The 24,039-nt window shown below is 34.7% G+C and overlaps 1 protein-coding gene across 2 annotated transcripts in view; it reads right to left on the bottom strand.

The window, feature by feature from the left end:
• KIFAP3 (kinesin associated protein 3) overlaps positions 1–23,733 on the bottom strand; it is a 112,203-nt gene extending 88,470 nt beyond the window's left edge. For both annotated transcript variants that reach the window (XM_059674094.1, XM_059674093.1), the window contains exons 1-9: positions 23,443–23,733; positions 18,034–18,165; positions 13,892–14,046; positions 12,434–12,489; positions 11,749–11,890; positions 8,540–8,639; positions 6,930–7,054; positions 4,475–4,573; positions 1,448–1,626 (exon numbers count right to left, since the gene is read on the bottom strand). In XM_059674094.1, coding sequence (XP_059530077.1) covers positions 1,448–1,626; positions 4,475–4,573; positions 6,930–7,054; positions 8,540–8,639; positions 11,749–11,890; positions 12,434–12,489; positions 13,892–14,046; positions 18,034–18,165; positions 23,443–23,474 — 1,020 coding nt within the window. In that variant the 5' untranslated portion in view covers positions 23,475–23,733. The remainder of the gene's footprint in view (positions 1–1,447; positions 1,627–4,474; positions 4,574–6,929; positions 7,055–8,539; positions 8,640–11,748; positions 11,891–12,433; positions 12,490–13,891; positions 14,047–18,033; positions 18,166–23,442) is intronic.
• Between the last annotated feature and the right edge of the window lie 306 nt (positions 23,734–24,039).

The raw sequence follows: 24,039 nt of genomic DNA, 5'->3' as shown, positions 1-24,039 counted from the left end.
ATTATTCTTGAGGTAATTTTTGATTGAATAAACATATAAATATTAATTTAATCAACAAAAACTAGATACACACTGATGATAAATCAATTTAAATTTTGTGAACTTAATCTAAATACATAAATGGAAGACTATATACTTCAATTTAGAGCAATGGAAAGCAACTATTTACCACATTCAAATTCCTCAGGAGTATACACATCACCATGTCATCATATTCTTCTTAAATATAAGGTTAATAAGTTTAAAAATGTTTTTGATTAATTTCTCTTAAGTAAATTCAGTCTTAAAGAAATATCAGGCATACAGTGATCATTAATAATTAATACTGATAAAGATAACAGATACTAAACATCTGTGGGTAAAATAAAATTTCTTATATTTCAAGTATCAGAATTGAAGGCACTTAGTAAATTTGATAAATCAGTCAGGTTTTCAAAGAGGTGTGTCATTTGATAAACATAAGCTACTTCCTAGTTCATTTGTTTTAAAAGAAGAAAAGAGTAGGAAGAAATATTGTATATTTAGACTATCTGAAGAAGAATTCATTTATACCAATAATACATAGTAACATGACTTATATTAGCATATAGTTCTAAAATGATTCTCAATAGAGTTCAGACCAATGAACCAATAATTCCATTTTTAGGACTATATCATAAGAAAATAATCAGAAATATGGACAAAGACACACGTACAAATGTGTCCACTGAAGTGTTATTTATAATAGCTAAAATTATAAACTTAAATATTGGAAATCAAGGTAAGGTTAATGTCTGATCTATTTTTAATGTAACATAGTTCTAACAAGGACTTTTAAATAACATAGCAAAGGCGGTAATTTTTATTCTATCTTTATATATTTCTGTAAAATGCATATTTTCAGAAGGAGAAATAATATACAATTAATTTGTATGCCTTAAAAGACCACTGCAATAATTCAAACAAGAAATGAAGAGGGTATAAGAAAGAGGGCATGAACTGGTACAATAGCACGTGGAATAGAAAGAAGGGATATCAAGGAACAGAATCAATAGCTTATGCCTCCCAACTGCAACAGTAAGTGAGACAGAAGAGATTGGGCTAAATTGAAATTCCACACACAAAATCTGAAATGCAGGAGAAAAAAATACTTTAGGGGAAAATAATATAAGGGCAGATAACTCTGAAGCACAATCTTAAGTTTAAATTACTTTCTATATACTGTTTAATATGAAAACATTCATTCTATATAATATTAGAAAAAGATTTTTATATTTTTCTATAAGCTTCAATTATCTGGAGTATTAAGTAATCTGAAATGTATTTCCCAATAAAGCTATTTAAGGGAGTTATTGTTATTATTAAATTTTCATTCAGCATTATCTCAGTAGGGGGATAATGTGTTTACTTTTTATCAAAATATTCTAACTTGAAAATGGCAAATATGGACTGTTTCAATGTAAGTTACCATATCATTTTTGTTCTCCATAAAAATGCTGAGTTTCTTCAAGAATGACACAACTAGAATAAGCAGCTCAAAATTGTCCCGATCAAGAGCCTTCACCAACATGTGAACTATGTTCTTATTCCTCATCTTCAGTTCTGTGCGCGTATCCTCAGCAAGATTCAGAAGCAAATAAAGAGCAACTAGAAAAGTAAAATAGATGAGATTGGCATATTGAATCATTAAGTTAATAAATCATTCCTACTCACTAAAGTAACAGATGTAGTTCTTAGAAGAGAATATATTATTTTGAAAATTTTAACTAGTTATTAATTTATTCATTAGAAAACATTTATTGTTATTATTAAATGCTATGTTATATAAAATAAAACATATATATATAAAATAACATTCTTATGATCTATGAAGGACACAATAACCATAATAAGACAATGATTCATACCCTCTTGGAGCTTAGCACTTAACGGTAATCAAATGGAAATTAAAGAAATATGTTAGCAAATAATAAAATAGGCAGGTGGGGAAAAATAATTTTCTACATATAGAAAACAAGGTAAAACTTAAACAACTAGGAGCTGCTATGTTAAAAAGAGCTATAATCCAAAATGTATTGTACAACTAAGCTGAATCTAAGGATTCTAAAACCATTTTCATTTTCAAACTGATTTTCTGACAGTCACTACAGGAAATAATGTGTATGAAATTCATTAATATGATTGTTATACTAGGCAAAGTTGAGGTTACTGTCTACTAGTTCTAAGTAAAATTTCTTTTAAATATGTTATAAAAGTGACTAGGTTGTCATAACTCATATAATTGTTCTCTTTTGACAGTGAGAATTATGTAACAGATAATGTTTTACATTTTGCCTTGATGAACAGAAAGCTTCAGAGTTAAGACTTGAACACTTTCTGCCAGAATTATGTAGGCTATTATGGTCAATATGATCTTTTGGCTCTCCTATGGCCTTGATTTTATCCTTTTTTTAGTATTTAATTTCATGTATTCTTATAAACCATCTCTAAACCTTTATGAATAGAAAAAATGTATGTATAAGTATGAAATATATTGAAATATATAAACATTAAATTTATTTAACAAACATTTGAGTTGGGAAGGTAATTCACAATAATTAAGTACTTGCTGTATGCCAGGCACTATACTAGTTGATATATAAATAGTAACCCATTTTTTTTTCTTAAAGTGGCATCCAAATTGTATTTAGTCCACTTACATGCAATATAATAACTGATATATTTGGATTTATATCTAATATATTATCACTTGTTTTATTTTTTAATTAAATTGATTAGGGTGACATTGGTTAATAAAATTATATAGGTTTCAGTATACAGTTCTATAATACATCATCAGTATGTTGCATTTTGTGTTTACCACCAAAGTCAAATCTCCTTCCATCACCATATATTTGACCCCCCTTTAATCTTTTTTTAAAAAATATATTTATTGATTTCAGAGGAGAAGGGAGAGGGAGAGAGAGATAGAAACATCAATGATGAGAATCACTGATTGGTTGCGTCCTGCATGCCCCCCACTGGGGATCGAGCCTGCAACCCGGGCATGTGCCCTTGACCAGAATCAAACCCGGGACCTTTCATGGCGCAGGCTGACGCTCTATCCACTGAGCCAAACTGGATAGGGCCCCCTTTACTGTTTACTATCTCTCCCCCATTCCCCCTTCCCCTCTGGTAACCATCATATATATGGAGTATTATTTATCTATAAAGAAAGAAGGATATCTGCCATTTGTGACAACATAGATGGACTTTGAGGGCATTATGCTAAACGAAATAAGTCAGACAGAGAAAGACAAATACCGTAAGTTCTCGCTTATATGTAGAATCTACAATAACTGAATTCACAGAAATAGAGAGTAGACTGATGGTTACCAGGAGCTGAGTTGGGGGGGGGGGGAAGTGGGGGGGAGATGGGAAGACATTAGTCAAATGGTGCAAATTTTCAGTTATAAGATGAATAAATTCTAGGGATTTAATGTACAGCATGATGACCAGAGTTAACATTATTGTATTGTATAGTTGAAGGTTGCTATGAGAGAACTTAAATGTTATCACCATAACAATAACAACAAAATCATAATTACTTGTGGTAAAGGATATGTTAATTAAACTTATAGTGATAAACATTTTGCAATATATACATGAATCAAATTACACTATTATATGTCAACTAGAGGCCTGTTGCACGAAAAGATTCGTGCAATAGGCCTTCCCTTCCCCTGGCTGCCGGCACTGGTTTTCCTCCGGCACCCGGGACCCAGGCCTTCGCTCTGGCTGGAGCAGCCTTCTGTCTTCGCTGCTCCGGCTGGAGCCACCTTCAAGCCTTCGCTCCACTGCTTCGTGCCTACGTATGCAAATTAACCACCATCTTTGTTGGCGGTTAATTTGCATATCTCACTGATTAGCCAATGGGAGATGTAGCGAAGGTGCGGTCATTTACCATGTTTGTCTATTATTAGATAGGATTGTACCTCAATAGTCAGCTACAAAGCAGAAATTGATTGTACACTTGAAAGCCCCAGATCATTCTCACTTTGTATCTTATGAATAAGAAACCATACTAGTGAACATGTAAATCTCTCAATAACCCCAAAGAAGACTCTATTTCATTAAAGAGAAATGTTACAAAAATTTTTATATCAATCTTCTCTGAAAGCAACAAAATAATTCACTAAGTTTATTAGGGATTGAAAGACAAGATTCTTATTAATGAAAAGGTTACAAAATGGATTAAATGTCATCTCTGTGTAAATAAATAACAAGTATCTACACAAGTAAATAACAAGTAAAAACTGAGTGGGTTTTTTGTTGGAAAATAGTAGAGTAAAATTTAAAAAATTATTACCCATGCTAAAGACACAAAATTTGTAGCATATTAAAATGTATAAAACTCTCAATTATTCTATTACCTTTACCAATCTGACAAAAAATGGAACAAACTAAATGCAGAGTAAGCATTTTGCTGTATTTCTTAGTGTTTAAGAATTCGTACCTCGTAAGAGCTGTTCCTGTTTTACCACAAGCCCCTGGTATTTTTTAAAGGTTTTTTCATACTCTTTTCTCAAAGTTTGGTTTTCAGGGTCTTCATCAAGTAAACAAGTTAAGGATCTTCCATACTCATTGAAGCAAAGAAGAAACCCTACTGAAAACCACTATAAAGAACAGCGCTATTAAACGATAAGTGCAATATTATCCAGTTATTTTTTCTAATAGTTTAACTAAAATAGTATTCTCTGCATAATAATTGTGTCATAACAGGACTTCTTAACCAAGGGTTCAAGGATGTGCTTCGAGTGCTTTGGTGAACACATTTTTGGCCTTCACCAAATACTTGAATCCCCAGAAATCATAAGCAAATATTTTATGTATGTACACAAGTCTCTAACTTTCAACAGATTAGCAAGTGGGTCATGTACCAAAATGATTACTGCCTTAAAAATAATTTTGTTAATAAGACTACTAGTTTCTACTTCAGACAGATGCCCAGAATAGTCAAAGAATGTCTATTAGGTTTAAACTTTTTAGCACCCTCTTCAGAATAGATGTCAAAAAAGAAATATACCAAAGTTAAAGGTAAACGAAATTTAAAAATTACATCTTATGGCCCAGTTGGTGTTGCTCAGTGGTTGAATATCGGCCTGTGAACCAGGTCACAGTTCGATTCCTGTGCCCCAGCTGAAGGCTCAATCCCTGGTGAGGGGAGTGCAGGAGGCAGCTGATCGATGTTTCTCATCAATGTTTCTATCTCTCTATTCCTCTCCCTTCCTCTCTCTAAAATCAATAAAAAATATTTTTTAAAAATCACATCTTATGGCCCCCAAAACAGTCCCCTGGACACCTGCAGAAAATAGTTACTTTAGTCAGACTTCAAATCTGCAAGCACTTAAAAACAATTCCCTATTGAATGCTACTTGCATCAAAAACTTAAAACTTAATAAAATAGCAATATTTTAGGAGAAATGGCCAGAATTCTGATAGGTCATTTTATATTCCTTCAATTATTATAATCCAGTGATTCTAAGACACATTTGCCCACATGGTACTATCTCCAGAATTTTGGATGTGTCTTATAATCCATGATGATGTGCCATAGTTTAATTGGAAGCATTTTTTTCTTCATTGGTTATTTATAAATAATAGTACATCTTACAACCAATGGTATCTGATACTTATAGGAATATAATATGTCCTAAAATATCAGTTCTTATCACTAATCAAAATGTATAACTAATGGTTGCTAAAAGTCCCATTAGTGGTCCTCTTCGCAGCCCTCCAGTTTAAATAAATTTTGGGTGCATTCAGGAGACTTGGGACTCCAGAAATAATCTAAAATATTCAGGATTTTTGAGTTGTCCATGTGGTTTAAGGCAATATTTATCTAGATGTCAGAAGTTTATAGCACACACAGAAAATTTCTAAACCTTGAAAGATCCTAATTAAGTAAAATCAAAGCTTATATGTGTGTGAGGGTGCATTTTTATAGTGTCTTGGGGATTCCATGATGGGGACATAAGAAACATATGACACTCTGCACAATAGGAATAATATTTTAACTTTTAAAAAGAAATCAGTAAATTTTGGGTTGGAAAAAAAAAGCCGCCAGAATGGGTTGTTGATCTGCAAAAGAAGTCATATAAGGACAGACATGAATAAATCAGGACCTCAATCTAGAAGAATTAGTTGTAGAGGTAATATGATAAATATCCTCACATATAAAAAATGTGATGTTGAAAAAAATATCCTATTCTATATTGCTTCAGTATGCAAGATTACAACCCAGGGACAGAAGTTATTGAGGAGTAGACTTTAGTGCAGTAAGCAAAGAACATTATAATAAATAGAATACCACATCACAAAATAAGCTAAATCATTAAGCAGTGACATTGTTAAAGAAGAGACTAAATAACCCATTTGTAAGGGAAGTTGCAGAAAAGACTCCTCTATTGAAAGATAGGTTAAAATAGATAATTTTTAAGGTTCTTTTCATAAGTTCTATCATTTTGCAGGCATCTCAAATTTGTATGTACTAAGAAAGGAATTATTGTGCTTAATCAGAAAAATATAATTTAAAGCTAGGTTAATCACCAAATCCACACCCATTCCAATAAAAATCACAAAGAAAGAACTGCATAGGAAACAGTGGTGAGCCAGACTTCTGCTAACCATGGGATCTTAGGAGGCATACGTGTAGCTACTTAGAGATTCACCAATTCAGTATCCAGACCACTAATTTAAGTCTCTCTATCTCATCAACTAATCAAAGTTAGATGAGATAAAAAAGTATATGTCAAATTATATTCATTCTGACAGTTTCAATCTTCATCTTAACCTTTAAAACACTCTTGCATTTTTCATGTACTGTGAATGGAGAAAAAAAAATCCCATTCATCCAAAGCTCATAGCAATAGGCAACAACAGTGGGGTGAAATGCCACTTTAAAAGGATATCAGCTTTCTTCTTCTTAGAAAGTTCTTCTTGCCAAAGCTCATGTCTTTTTAATTCATGATCAATGATATTCATACACAAAGCTCCAATTTTATAGTGAGTGATAAGTCCATGAAACTGAGAAAAGCTTCAAAGAAGAGATTTTAGTATGTGTTTAAAGTAGTACATTTTGTGGGTTCAGGAAATTGTTTAGGGTAAACACTGGTACAAACAACATAGAAAATAAATTTGATATACACATATCAATAAATAAATATAGGGTTTACTAGAAAAACTTGAAATTCTGAGATTCCTTTAACTATATTTTAAGATATTACTATTAGCTGAAATGAAATTATTTTTAAGTTAGAAATTAAACAAAACACATTTATAATTAAAAACCATTTAAACTATTCAGGTACCCTCAAAATAAATCTTCAGACTATCATCTAACAAAACTAATACTATAACAATACTGTTATTAAATTAAACTAATACCAAAGAATAAACTAGTAAAGTATTAGCAATCATGTCCTGGCCAGTAGCTCAGTTGGTTAGAGCATCAACCTGATATGTCAAGATTACGGTTTTAATCCTTGGTCAGTGCCCGTACAAAAATCAACCAATAAGTGCATAAATAAGTGGAACAACAAATCAATGTTCCCCCCCCCCCCTTTCTCTAAAATCAATGAATAAAAAAATTTTAAAAAATTATTAGTAATCGTGTTTTTTGCATGTTTCTTAGACCAGTGATGGCGAACCTATGACACACGTGTCAGAGGTGACACGCGAACTCATTTTTTGGTTGATTTTTCTTTGTTAAATGGCATTGAAATATATAAAATAAATATCAAAAATATAAGTCTTTGTTTTACTATGGTTGCAAATATCAAAAAATTTCTATATGTGACACGGCACCAGAGTTAAGTTAGGGTTTTTCAAAATGCTGACACGCCGGGCTCTAAAGGTTCGCCATCACTGTCCTAGACAATTCATGATCCAAGTACTTATTCAGTAAATATTTATTTGCTAATTCTAGACACATTTTTAGACTAGAGAAAGACAATTCTTTAGAAATTAGCTAGAGATTTTTTACAATGTCTCAAAAAACATCTTTCTAAAGAATATATGTGTAAAATAATACATGTGAATACATAACAGGTGTGTATGTAAACAGTAACATTTACTGCACTTAGTCTGGGTCAGGCTTTATTATAAAAGCTACCTAAAAGGTGCTACTATTACTATCCACAGCTTACAGATGAGGAAACCACGGCACAGAGAAGTTAAGTAATAGAGCCAAGATCAAACAGCTAATAAATAGCAGGACTTAAATTCAAATCCAGTCAGTCTACGTCAAGAGTTAATACTCTTAAACGGTGGGTGCATGAATGGGAAGGTGTGCACACACTCATGCGCATGCACACATGTACATGCTTGGGTGAGTACAGACTAAATTAAAACAGAACAACGGAGAGGACAGAGGATAGAAAACAGAATAAGAGTTCAGAACAGAGTATGGGCAGACACACAGAGGACTAAACGAACCAATGATCTACAATCTAAACCAATGTCATACACAAGGAGAAATACAGATAGACTATTGCTTTTATTACCTAATTTTAATACTTACCTGGAAAAACAGAAAAAGATGTAAATTATATTTGTGGCTAACTCAACACTTTGCTTCCAGTCTTCTCTCAGGACTCTTGCTAATGCACCAAGGGCAGTTTCTAGATAAAAATGGGACATGCAAATAGAATCATTCGTCTTGCCTCTAGTATAAAGGGTGATTGGTTTTAAATGTCTGCTTATAAATAAATAACAAAGCTAAGATAGAACTGGGACAACAAAGTAGGATGCTTCTTTCCAACACAGAAAGCTATTTTTAAAATTGAAATCCAACTTTTACTTAAAAACTCATAACATGCAACTTTGTCTATTCCTGTATACAGAACAATAAAATATGATTTAGATAAAGTAATATAAATATATCTTGGGTGACAATAAAATAATAAGACTATTTATTTCTTGAGTTGAATTTCCACTTGCTACAGTAGTATCCTTTTTTTCTTTTTTAACGTGATTTAAGGTGTTTGTGAATAAGTAAAAAAAACTAGAACAATTCTAAAAAAAATAATGAGCAGTTTAGCAGGCTAACACTAGATCCATTAAAGCAAATTAATAACCAAATAAAAGTTATACACAAAATAATAAGTCTAATATTTTAGTGTCATGTTAAATTGATGCCAATAGACATAAATAAAACAAAAATTTTTCGCAAAATTAGCTTCAGGGAAGTTTAATAAATATCCATGCTAGATTTTTATCATGAGAAAGGTGACATTAATGAATTGATTAATGAGAATTACCACATATTAAGTAAACATAAAGTAATGAGACTATTTTCAAATTAGTGTTGCTATATGGCCAACCAATTCTTAATATAATAAATATTAAATAGAATATCTGTGTATTATATATAATTTATCATTTAACTTTCTTTGGCACCCAGGATCTATTATACTCCATGGACTGCATTATCAGTATTTATCATTGTAATGGAAGTGTTCAATTTATTTGAGCTTCCAGGCTATTCAGATTATGAAACAATAAGAATTCACTATAATATTAATCCACTTTGAAAGAATTTTTTTAACAACCTAAAAAATCATATAATGGCATTTCATGTTTTTCATATTCACAATGCAGAGCACATACTAGTATAATATATACTGGTCTCCAAAATCATTCTAGAATTAAGTAATTAGACAGGCAATGTATATTAAGAGCAAAAGCTCCAAAAAGTCCTACTTAATAAAGAATCTGGACATTTCATCACTATAATCCAGAGGAAATAGGATATCATAGAATATACTTTGGAAGTGATATACTATAATACCATGATTTAGGCAAAGGTTTAGTGACCCACTTTTGAAATTTTATTTCATTTTTCTCTTTTAGTATAGAACAGAGAAATATCTCAATGAAATTACAGCTACAAGAATTATACATGAGTTAGCAAGAAATAGCCCAAAGAAAATTAAAGAGTTTACAGAAGGCAAAATTAAAATTCCATTATAATTTTTTAAAGAATATACTAAAGTGATCTCAAAATAATACATAAGAAAATGTACAAAATATACAAGGAAATCACAACTATGGTATCTGCAAAAAACAGCAGCCTGACAGCAACTGGAGGAGGCAGAACAGTTTGGTGCTTGCTTCCCAAATCCCTCCTCAAAGAACTGTCCCTCTCTAATCCACCTGGATGCTTGCTGAAAAGCTCCATTCCCAGGGTTCTTTACTTGTCCTGACTCAGAGCTTGCTCCATGCAGCCTTACACCCAGGGCATTTGTTGAAAACTACTTGTTGAGATGTGGCAGTGATGTGCAGCAGCCTTGCCAGTTGGAGTTAACAAGAGGCTGACCTAAATCTTTAAGAGGAATAACTGGAAAAAGATATTCACAAGGTCTTTGAAAAGCTCCAACACATTCCCAGGATTCTATGTGCAGGGATATGCACATGCCAGAGAAAGACCAGAGAAGGACCTAATCTCTCATCTCTGGAAAACCTTAAGGCAGTGGTTCTCAACCTTCTGGCTTTTAAATACAGTTCCTCATGTTGTGACCCAACCATAAAATTATTTTCGTTGCTACTTCATAACTGAAATGTTGCTACTGTTATGAATCATAATGTAAATATCTGATATGCAGGATGGTCTTAGGCTACCTCTGTGAAAGGGTCATTCAACCGCCAAAGGGGTCGCGACCCACAGGTTGAGAACCGCTGCCTTAAGGCAATGTGCAAGCAGGAAGTGAAGATAAGGCTCTAAACTACCTGCTTGAGCACTGAAGACAAGCCTCCCTCCTCCACACACACACACACACATAAACACACACACAGAGCTCCCTCAGCAAAGGTTGGGACACGTAGTGCCAGGCATTTAAGGAAATCTCTTTACAATCATAGGCTACTACTAAACTAACTGAGCAGAGGATTCAGTGGCTGCACAAAGAATATAGACTTTACAGAAATAATCCAGGAAACTCATTAAACAAATGAACAGCAAAAATAACAGGCCCTGGAGGGAGTGGGAATCAGATTTTCAAAGTTTCCACAAAATTATTTCAAAATAACAATAAAAAATAGAAAGATATGCAAAGAAACAGGACAGGATATCTCGTAATCAGGAAATACAGAGTCAATAGAAACTGTCCATGAGGAAGCTCAGATGTTGAATTTAGGAGACAGAGATTTAAAATCATCTATTGTAAATATATTCAAAGAACTAAAAGAACTGGCCCGGCCGGCTTGGCTCAGTGGTTAAGCGGCGACCTATAAATCTGGAGGTCATGGTTGGGTTCCTGGTCAGGGCACATGCCTGGGTTGTGGGCTCCATCCCGTCGGGGGTGTGCAGGAGACAGCCAATCAATGATTCTCTCTTATCATTGATGTTTCTTTCTCTTTCTCTCTCTTTCTCTCTCTCTCTCTCTCTCTCTCTCTCTCTCTCTCTCTCTCTCTCTCTCTCCTCTCTCTCTCTCTCTCCCTTCCTCTCTGAAATCAAGAAAAATATATATTTTTAAGAAGTATTCCAAATTAGAAGAAAAGATACAGTACCAATAATGCTTGATTTCCCTTAATAAATGATTGAGGAATTTTCCAGAGAACATTTAGATGTTATGCTCTCATGTTAAAAATTTGAAGAAGGTAATAAAGAGCTGGAAAAAGTATATTTTTAAGTTTAGCATAAATAATTTTAACTTAATTCTCTATATAATAATTTAAAAATCATATTTTACAATAACTTTTCTAATTTTAATATTTATAACTATAAGTTACCATTTAATAGTAGTTCTTCCAAGTTATCAGGATTTCGAGCAAGTTGCAGGATCAAAGCAGAACCCCGAACCTTGTCAGGTATATCTTCATACAATAACTCAATGTATTCATCCATATCATTAATGTTAGCAACTTCATCAATCTGAAACAAAGGAAGAAGAAGAAAGTATTCCAAAATAATAATAATGCTTAACAGAGCCACTGTCAAAGGAATGATACTTTGTGATCAATATATTGCCTTTTATAATAATAAGTTTTTCAAAGGACTCATAGGGGGGAAATTAGACCTTTGGGTGCTAGGACTTCAATACAAAAGTAATTATAAACCATATGATAAAATGGGATGTATATAAGCTCTAAACTTGGTCTATCAATTATAAAATATTTTAAATATAATACAAAGTAATCTGTATCACTATAATAAATAATATTTCAAAACATTGCAATAAAAATATTTAAACAACTTCATAACTTATTTTTCTATCAAAATAAATTGTCTAAAAAACATACCCAGTAATTATGCCTTTATCAATTAAATACTGACTTTCTACCTTTTTCAGGCACTTCTAAGTTTAATAACTTTTTTAAAAATTATACATATGTTTAATGTTGATTGTATGAATTACTGATGGTAAAAGGCAACACCTTACAATCATATTTCTGTTAGATCAGAATGTAGTCTTACCTCCATTCCTTCAAAAGGAGGTGGATCTTTAGGTTTGCTTGTTTTTTCTTTTTTTTCTGTAAAAAAAAGAAAAAGTTGTGTGTTTTTTTTTTAATGAGAAGAACTAGGTTTTTAGCATTTCTGAGTAATTTTTATTCTCAGCAGCTGATTAGCTAAGCTTAATTTTGCTTTTAAATAAGTTCACAGGCATCCAATTCACTCAACAAATACCTATTGATTATACAATGTGAGTTAGTAACTCTATTTAGGGCTAACTAATAAAAGTATACATTAGGCACAAGGCAGTTTATTTCCTGTTCATAGAGAGACAAGATGAACTTGAAAAGGTTTAAACAAATTTTCTATTTCATTTGTTTTACTTAGTATAATCAAAACTTAAGCCTTTATAAGTTATTTCAAGGGCATCATATTTTGGAACTTACCCATGATGAAAGATATGTAAATGTAATACTATGAAATGAAATAACTAACCATTCAATAATCTGAGATGATTTTGCATTAAAATGTCTGTATTTTTATTTTGTTTCATTTTTGGTTTAGATTATTTGAAAATGCCTTCTATAAATAATCAGTCATTTAGTTCTAATATTTTAATGGCTTAGTTCTTGTTGAGGGACTGAAAATAGAAGCATGTTAACAACAGAGACATTGAGGAATGAAAAGGAAGTATTTTCCTAAGAAAGATTCATAAAACATAACATTAGGATAGTCTAATGCATATGACATATATTTAACATTTAAGTAATTAAGTCACCCATTCAAATAATAAACTAAATGTCAATAAGAAATTTAGCAAACATAAATCTAGTTGGAGTAGAGAAAATAGGTTTTCTGCCCCTAATTCTCTCCTATTGTTATTCTAGAGTCAATATGACAGATATCTGCTTTTTATTTCTTATTTCAGCATTTGTGTGGACGTGCACATACACACACACACAGTATGAAATAGAAACATCATTTTGTGTAGAACCGTCCTATATAATAAAACCCTAATATGCAAATCAACCAACCGGTGGAAGGAGCAGTCGCTATGATGTGCACTGACCACCAGGGGACAGACGTTCAATGCGGGAGCTGCCCCCTGGTAGTCAGTGTGCTCCCACAGCCAGAAGCTGGGCTCATGGCTGGTGAGGGCAGCAGCAGTGGCAAGAGCCTCTCCCGCCTCCAGTGCAGGCAGGTGGTAAGGAGCGAGCGGTCCCGGACTGCGAGAGGGCACAGGCCAGGTTGAGGAACGTCCCCCTCCCCCACAGTGAACAAATGCCGTGCACCGGGTCTCTAGGCTAATATAAAGCTCAACACGTATAAAACAAATATGTTTGTCTATTCTTTCGTTTACTTATTCACAGCACTGGCAAAACAAAACACAAAACAAAACAAAAAACTCCCACATTTATGTAAAGCTCAAACTACAGTCAAACAAGTCCAGTTTGCGTTCAAAAGTCAGAAGTTTCTACTTACCCTTTCCTGACAAGGAATCTCGGCGGTTCTGGAGATAGTACAACAGCTGCTCTACCTCATTTAGTTTTGAGGGATGAATGAGTTTACATTCTTCAACCACCTTCCGTGCCAGGGAAGTTATATCTGTGTTGGCATTGAGACTCTTAAGACGAATGCTGCAAGCATATCAGAATTTTCCAATTCAAGTATTATTAAAGTAAGTGGTAACTTAAATAATATTTCATTAAATAACTTATAAAACATTTAAAGACTCTTATATAATGAAGTGTTAGGTATAATTAGGCTTAGAACAATGCAAAACAATGATTTTCTTTGAGCTGGATAAATGAGATAACAAAAGGAACATAAAGCCTACATCAGCCTTTCCAGGCAGAAGAGCATATTGGAAGACCTAATTTTAAAATAATCTTCTGATGTAATACATATAAAGTCTTTAGTCATTGGATGTGAGAATCCATATTACCAGGAGTGAATCACTTTCTGACCATAGTCACGAAATCATTTATGTTTTTCAGTTAGGAACAAGACATAATATTGGTTATTTCGGATTCAGTTTTTCTCATGGAAATTATATAGTAGAAGGAAGAAGAAAAAAAGCACGATGCATTTTAAGACCTATATGAGGAATTCTGAAGAACATTTTATACTTGTTAGTATGTTAATAAAAATAAATAAACCAGCTTTTTTCTCCTTTTTAATTTAGTCCAGGAGATTCATTGGAAGATAAATAAAAAAGGTTATTCAGAGTCTGGAAACAATTGCCTGTTTACATGAATTTATGGCACCAAGGAGACTTATGAAAACATAAAATTAGGTGCAGGGTGAAGACTCCAGCAGATATGTTCGCACAAGGATCAGACTTAAAAAGAGAAACAGCCCTGACCAGTTTGGCTCAGTGGATAGAGCATCGGCCTGCAGACTGAAAGGTCCCAGGTTCGATTCCAGTCAAGGGCATGTACCTTGGTTGCGGGCACATCCCCAGTTGGGGGTGTGCAGGAGGCAGCTGATCGATGTTTCCCTCTCATCGATGTTTCCTAACTCTGTCTCTCTCCCTTCCTCTCTGTAGAAAAATCAATAAAATATATTTTTTAAAAAAGAGAAACATAAGAAAGTAGCCATTATATAGAATTATTTCTTGGTAAAGACCGCTAACATTTGGAGAGACATCAAGGTGTTCGAAGGCAGCAGGGACAGGAATCTCAGAAAAAGGTTCTGTACTAAGCATCTGTGCAATCATCATTCAGGTGAAGGTGATCTCTCTAGAAATAAGTCCAGTAGAGTGATTTAGAAATTACTCACAGCTATATAGTCATCCCTAAGTCTGGTCCTCTTGGGATTCTACAAACTACCTAATAGCTTTTAATAAATTCCTTTTATATTTAAATTTGCTACAATGGTTTCTAATGTTTGCAACAAGAACCCTAGCCAGTACTCTGTTCCTTTATTTTAAAATTTTTGGTTGTTTATATTCCTACCTTTTAAATGCTTGATTCTATTTTTGTATAATTTTACTGCACACCAGAAGACAGAGATAGAAAGGAGAGTCCATTCAGAGAAAAACTCTCAAAAGACCTCTTCATGTTTAATTTTATCAGGAACTTCGAAATCTTGATTGTTTCTAGAAATCCGATAAAGATGAGGCACAATAGAAACACTATAAACCTATGTTTTTAAAATTTCTTACTAGTTGTTTTTTAGAGCAGTTTCAGGTTTACAGAAAAATTGTGCATAAAGTACAGAGTTCCCATATATACACCCACTACCACCCCAATACAGTTTTGTTTTTTTTCTGTTATTACCACCTTTGTTACAACTGATGAACTGATATTGATACATTATCAATTTAGGTCTACAGTTTACATTAGGATTTACTGTGTTGTATAGTTCTATGGGCTTTGAGAAATGCATCCTGTGTCCACCATTATAGTATCATAAAGCATAGTTTTATTGCCCTAAACATGCTCCGTGCTCCACCTATTCTTTCCTCTCCCACCCCATGAAACCCGGATAAACTCGATTTTTTTACTTTAGTTTTTCCTTTTCTAAAATGTTATGTAGTTGGAATCATACAGAATGTACCTTTTCAAGCCTGACTTCTTTTAGTTAGTAATATGCATTTAAATCCCCCCATGTCTGTTCATAACTTGATAGTCGGTTTCTTTTTAGTGCTGAATAATACTTGATTGTATGGACACACCAGTGTTTGCTTACCTGTTTGTCAATTGAAAATCATGTTGGTTGCCTCCAACTGTTGACAATTATAAATAAAACTGTTATACACATTCATGTGCAGGTTTTTGTAGACATAAATTTCGAACTCATGTGGGTTAATATCTAGGAGCAAAACTGCTGGATCATATGGTAAGTTTATGTTTAGCTTTAGAAGAAACTGCCAAATTGTCTTCCAAAGTACCACTTTATACTTCTACCAGCAATGAATGAGTTCCTATTGCTTTACATCCTCACCAGCATTTGGTCCTGTCAGTGTTTTGGATTTTACCCATTCTAATAGGTGTACAGTGGTATCTTGATCTAATAAAGCAGATTTTTCTATTTCTTTTTAGATCTATTTTTTTTTTACCAACACATATATTAGCAATTTGATTCATCTTCTCTCCATTAAAAGTAATAGACAGCTTTTCTTCTTTTAGTGTATAGGTCTCTCCTAAATCCTTTCCTTATTACAAAAGACAAAGAAAAAAATAGGGGTAGAATTTTTAGAAAATGTTACCTGTATGTTTACTAATTATTCCTATAATAAAAAACTAGAATCTTCATAGGCATATCTATTAATAATACCAAAAACTCACAAGAAAAATACCCATATTATTTTTGGACTATAACCATCAGTTTTTCATAAAGAAATTTTCAGAAACTGGGACTCTATTAAAGATAGGCTTATACTCTCCTTTGCCAAATAAAGAAGATTGAAATATAAGTCTTCTTGACCTGGGCCATAGCACTGACTACCCAAATTTAATGACATTTTCACTTCATACCTATCTCAATCTTTATGAGTGTCCCCTCCACCCCAGCTGTTGCCATTGATAAAAACTCTTGAGTTATCAACAGACCACATTCTGCTTTTGGTCCTACAACATGATTCCTCTCCAAATTGTGTGCACCAGGGTAGAGTATTCCAAAATTGAGGTCCTTGGGTTTTCCCATTAAGGATGTTTAAATTCATTTACTCCAACAACAGTAGGTAGTATTCTTTCCAGCTGTCTGACTCCCTAGTGAATGCATCCCTTGTCTAGAAAAACTTTGGATTTTCAAACACAACATTCTCATTTAATTATAGTTGAACCAGTTGAGAACCACTGCTATACAGAAAAAATGCAGTGCTTTTCAGTGTTATAAATACTATCACATGCACTCCTAGCAGTTTGAATACACTTAATACCACCAAAACACACTAAAATTCTTTTTAACTACTTCCCAAATCAAATTTTTTATGGAGGGAAGAAGACTGGGAGAGAAAACTAGGTAATCTCAGACCTTTTTTACTTCCAGAAAACTATGGAAGGAATTCAAGATCATTACCAGCACAACTGCAGACTGATGAAAGAGGCCAGTTCCCCAGGAGGTCCTCAAAGAATTACAAATGCAGAAAGAAAAGGGTGTAGGATATTGGAAGATTTAAGCTCAATACCTTGAATCAGAAAATGCTTGTTTTTATTAGGATCTTCTAGAGGGCTAGATTTTTAAGGGATGGATTCAAGGTGCATGCCCCATTTGGAAATTTTGGAAGTCATACTACTTTCAGCAATTCCAGGGAAGAAGGAAGAACACAGGATCTCCGAAAATACAAATTTCCCAAATTAAGCTAAAAAGTCCCACATAAACATATCTTAAAATTAGTTTCACAAGTTGTAGCTTATATTCTATTATATGCATTTACTAAATGGAATAAATCAGAATAGGTATTTTTTAGTAGGTTCCCATTATGTACATAGACATGATTTTCTCTAAATCTATCTGCATCTATAGTTTAATGTTGTCTCTGCTTCACTAAAATGAAGTATGTCTAGAAGAATGCCATAAAGATTTATCATCTATGCAGATTTAAATAATATCAGATTTCTACAAAGTTTGTATAAGATTCACTACTTTCAAAATGTACACAAAGAAAGAAAACTTACATTTTTTGGCATTCTTTTCGTTCTCCCAACATGGGATCCCCCATTTCTCCAAGAATGGTAGCTTCCACTTCATATTGAACAATGAGTGCTTTTTCTGATGGATGTACATCAATATTTCCTCCTTTAACTTTCCTGCAATGCAAAATAAAAATAGGCATAGATAGATTAAAAACTCATAAAATGCCCATGGTTCTTATCTAGGTTCTAGTTCCAAGAACAAGAGAGCTGGGTTAACATGCATTTAAATCAGATTCACATAAAATGGCAACATTCCCAAAGTGATCTACAGATTCAATATAACCACTACCAAATTCTCAAAGCTTTTTTTACAGAAATGGAAAAGAGATAATAAAATCCATGTGGAAACACAAGGGATACTGAGTAGCCAAAACAATCTTGTAAAAGAAAAACAAAGTTGGAAGACTCACATTTTCCAATTTCAAAATGTACTACAAAGGCTACAGTAATCAAAACAGTGAAGTACTAGCAGAAAGGTAGACACATATATCAATGGAATAGAAATGAGCCCAGAAATAAACTCCTATTTATATAGTCGATTGATTTCAACAAAGGTGACAACCTTTCATTGGGGGAAAGAACAATCTCTTTAACAAATGTGCCAAGACACTGGGCATATAAAATAATGAAATTAAAGCCTTGCTGCACAGCACATTATTAACTCAAAATGGATCACATAAATTTAAAATCCAAACCTAAAAAACTCTTAGAAGAAAACATAGGGGCAAAACTTCATGACCCTGGATTTGAGAATGGTTTCTTAAATAATGACATCAAAAGCAACCAAAACCCTAAAGACCTCCCTTCCCCCCAAAAAACCAATAATACCCTATTAGAACTAATGAATGAATTCAGTAAAATTGCAGGATACAGAATCAATATACAGAAATATATTGTGTTTCTATATATCAATAATGACCTATCAGAAGGAGAATTTAGGAAAACAATTCTATTTACAACTGCATCAAAAAGCATAAAATACCTAGGAATAAATTTAACCACAGAGGTGAAAAACTTATACTTTGAAAATTATAAGACACGGAAGAACCGAAGAAGACACAAATAAATGGAAGGCTATACCTTGCTCATTTATTACAATCAAAACAGTATGGTACTGGCATAAAAACAGACATATAGATATATGGAATAGAATACAGAGCCCAGAGAATAGAAAATTCCCACTTATATGGTCAATTTATCTATGACAAAGGATGCAAGAACATGCAATGGGGTAAAGAACATGCAATAAGTGATGTTGGAAAAACTGGATACATGATAAACATTAAATTGGGCCACTTTCTTATACCTTACACAAAAATAAACTCAGAATGGATTAAAGACTTAAATGTAACACCTAATATCATAAAACTCCTAGAAGAAAACATGGGCAGTAAACTCTTCAACATCGCTTTTAGCAATATCTTTTTGGATATGTCTCCTTGGGCAAGGGAAACAAAAAATAAACAATAAACAAATGAAACTACATTAAACTAAAGCTTTGTAGAGTGAAGAAAACCATCAACAAAATGAAAAGACACCATTTGCAACAGCATGGATGGACTTGAAGAGTATTATGCTAAGTGAAATAAGACAGTCATAAAGATAAACAGCACATGATCTCACTCATGTGGAATCTAATAAACAAAAGAAATTGATGAACAAAATAGATCCAGAGACATAGAAGCATGGAACAGACTGTTAAACCTCAGAGGGAAGGTGGGGGAGGGTGGGTGGGAAAAGATCAACCAAAGAACTTGCATGAATATATCAATAACTCATGGACACAGACAATAGGGTGGTGAAGGCCTGGGGTGTAGCTCGGGGGTGGGCTAGAAGGGGTCAATGGGGGGGAAAAAGGGACATATGTAATACTTTGAAAAATAAAGATGTTTCAAAAATTAAAAATAAAAATTGGAAGAATAAAATGATCTTGAAATCCTATTTACTTTTTTGAATGCTATGGGTTGAACTGAATACATCTCCTTATCTTTGAACTCCTTTTCTACAACCTACTAATGCTGGTTTTGCATTCTAGGAAAAAAAAAAAAAAAGACAACCTACTAAATGGGAGAAGACATTCACAAATGATACACCAACAAGGGGTTAATATCCAAAATATATAAGGAACTCATACAACACCAAAAAACAAACAATCCAATTTTAAAAATGGGTAGAGGACTGGAATAGGCATTTCTCCAAAGAGGACATACAGCTGGCCAACAGACATGAAAAGATGCTAAACATCACTAATCATCAGGGAAATTCAAATCAAAACTACAATGAGGTATCACCTCACACCTGTCAGAGTGCTATCAACAAATACCAAGTGCTGACAAGGATGAGGAGAAAAGGAAACCCTCATACACTGTTGGCGGGATTGTAAATTAGTGCAGCTACTATGGAAAATAGTATGGTAATTCCTCAAAAACTTAAAAAATAGAACTGCTATATTATCCAGCAATTCCACTTCTGTGTATTTGTCTGAAGGAAACAAAAACACTAGATATATGCACCCCTATGTTCACTGCAGCATTATGTACAATATCCAAGATATGGAAGCAACCTAGGTTTCCATCAATAGATGAATGGATAAAGAAGATGTGGTACATATCAGCAATAAAAATCTAAAAATACAAAATAAGTAAAAAACAAAAAAACAAAAACAGAAACAGACCCATAGATATAGAGAATGAGCTGATGGGTTGACAAAGGGGAGGGAGGGACTAGAATTTAAAAATCAATGATCATGTAAAGCTTTTTAAAAAAGCAAAAGCAACTAAACAACATGTGAATTTAAAACTTGTGCATATGAACGGACACTATGAAGAGAGTGAAAACACAATCCACAGAGTGGGATAAATATTTGCAAATCATTGATATGATAGGGAACCAATTTCCAGAAAATATAAAGATTTTTTTCTCCAAAGAAGGCAGAGAATGGCCAAGAAGTATATGAAAAGACATTCAATGTCACTAGTAATTAGGGAAATGTAAACCAAAACTACAATATCACTTCACATCCATCAGAATAGCCACATTTTAAAAAAATAAGTTAAGTGCTAGCAAGAATGGGGAGAATTGGAACCCACATACATTGCTGGTGGGAAAGTAAAATGGTGCAGCCACTGTGAAAAACAGTCCAGTAGTTCCTCAAGAAGTTAAACATGTAATTAGCATATGACCCAGCAACAACTGAAAATATACCGAAAGAGTGAAAACAGATGTTTAAACAAAAACTAGTACTGGAATGTTCATAGTAGCTTTATTCATAATAGCCAATAGATGGAAACAGCCTAAATGTCCATCAACAGATGAATGGATAAACAAAATATACTGTATCCATAAAATATATTATTATTCAGCTATTAAAAGAAATGAAGTACTGTATTGATGAATGCAAAACATGGATAAATGCTGAGTATACTGTGTGAAAAAAGCTTTACACAGGCCACATATTTATCATATACTTATATCACTTCTCATAAACACAATAAAATAATTACTTCTGGTAATATACAGTTTAAAATATGTATTCTTTGCTACATTTTAAGCACCATAAAGGCAGGGAAAGTATGTCTCATTCATCTAATACTTTAAAAAATATATATATTTATTTATTTTTTATTTCAGAGAGGAAAGGAGAGGGAGAGAGAAACATCAATGATGAGAGAGAATCATTGACCAGCTGCCTCCTGCACACCCTCGACTGGGGATGGACCCTGCAACTGGGGCATTTGCCCTGGAATTATACTAGTAAGTATGCCTAAACAAAACTACCTTCTGGCACAACTGTATTATTACATGAAAATAAGCTAATGCTGTAACAGTGGCTCTTTGCTCTAGAACAGCGGTTCTCAACCTGTGGGTCGCAACCCCTTTGTGGGTCGAACAACCCTTTCACAGGGGTCACCTAAGACCATCAGAAAACACATATATAATTACATATTGTTTTTGTGATTAATCACTATGCTTTAATTATGTTCGATTTGTAACAATGAAAATACATCCTGCATATCAGATATTTACATGACGATTCATAACAGTAGCAACATTACAGTTATGAAGTAGCAACAAAAATAATTTTATGGTTGGGCGTCACCACAACATGAGGAGCTGTATTAAAGGGTCGCGGCATTAGGAAGGTTGAGAACCACTGCTCAAGAACAATCTTATATTAAAGTTGAAAGAATTTGTTTTCTTCTGTCACCAAATTTTCAATTGAAAAGATCAATGTAATCAATGAGGAAATAAAGACTTGTTATGACTACATATCCTTTTCAAAAATGAGAAGGGCAGGCAATAGATGCCCCAGTCCTGCAAAGACAGTACAGTTAGCTGATTGGTTGGCTGACTATACAACTGTTTGAATCCCTTTTAAGATGAGATCTTTCTGTAATGATAAGGGCCCTGCCACGCCAGGATAAATATACTCAGTAAAAGCATGTTGTACCTTATAATAATACCGCCACCCTACATGCATGTTTTATCTCTTAAAAGCATTTTCACATTTGGTCCTCTCATAAGGTAATATTTGCCCTGCTTTCCGTTTTTATATAAGGAAACTGTGTCCAAAAGAATACATGTGACAGGGAGTTTAAGAATGGAGCGTCCTAATTAAGGTGTTTTTTTTTCTATTGGATCACTAGTAACTCTTGGTCCACTGAGAGGTATCCTATTCATCAGGGATGATCTTATCTTTGACAGGAGTCAAACCAATAATCCCACAGATTTACAGTGTTCTTTAAAGGAGTCACTGATACCACAAATATTTTAAAATTAAAATAATCACGGCCTGTTCCATGTCAAGCTTCTGGACGAACCTCTTGATAATTATGATCCTATAAAAAGGACACCGTACACACACATGGCAGTCAAATGGATGAAGCAGAGGAGGAAAGCAGACACAGGCTGGAGAGCAACATCTCAGTCCAGCCTCCCGTCAGTGAAAAGCCACCACTTCTCTCCCCTTCATCATGTCAGCACCCGAGGGCAGGGACCCCAAACTGGAGGCGGGGGGCATAAGCGCCAGGAGACCTCATCTCCAGGCCCCCGGGGGATTGACCTGTTAGGGGAAATGCCGAACTGGAATGAGAAAGGGGGAGGGGGGCACGGGAAGCCTGGATTCCTCGTCCTTAGCCCCTCCCCCCGAAATCGGGGACGCCGCCAGGAGCTACCGCGGGGTCCTCCAGGCCCCTCGGAGGCAGGTGCCCGGCTGCAGAACCTCTCACCCAATGCACCTTCCCTTCCCTTCCTGGGACTCCTCCCGTGTCCACCTCTCTGCGGAGCGTAGGTCTCGCTTTGCCCAGTGACACCTCAAGGCCAACCCCCAAACCTCTAAGAATATCTCAGGGTCCCCGGCCAGGAGGGCAGGGCTGTGCCTTGGGGAGTCACCTTTTGAGGTATCTGGCGTCCTCCCCCTGCATGGTGGCGGCGGCGGCGGCGGCGTGGGGAGGATGGGGGTGCCTCAAAGAGGCCTGCAGAGCTACTTCCGGAAACGGTGGCCAAAGTCCCCGGGCCCCCAAAGGCGATGACAGCGCGGAGGCCTGCAAGACCGAGCCGGGGCAGCGATGTGGTTACCAAGGTGAGGCCGCCGGCTCCTCCCACAGTTCCCAGGCCCCAAAACACTGGAGCCGCCCAGACCGGCTCGTAGGCGCCGCAGTCAGCTCCGCCTCACCCAGCTCCGCCTCAAGGCGCCTGCGCCCGCGCTGCAGCGCCACAAGGCGCAGGCGCAGTGAGAGCTGCTGGAGCCTGGGACTAATCTGACGCACCCCGGAGCAGAGCGTGAAGGTTTTTGCAGCAGATTTGGGCGTCAATGGTTAAGGTGTGGCGTCCTGGTCACCGCCCCCTTGAAGATGGGAATTAAAAAGAATCATCCCAGTTATTCAAATTAGAATTTCAGGTCCTCGGCTTGAAAAGAGGGAAAGGGAATCCACTAACCTTTTCTTTAGAGAATGCTATAGAGCAGTCAGCCCTCGGTTAATAACCTGT

Source organism: Myotis daubentonii, chromosome 18 (assembly GCF_963259705.1).
Source record: "Myotis daubentonii chromosome 18, mMyoDau2.1, whole genome shotgun sequence".
NCBI classification, from domain to species: Eukaryota; Metazoa; Chordata; class Mammalia; order Chiroptera; family Vespertilionidae; genus Myotis; species Myotis daubentonii.
The sequence above is the reverse complement of the archived record's forward strand: the minus strand, read 5'-3'. Positions and strand labels throughout refer to the sequence as shown.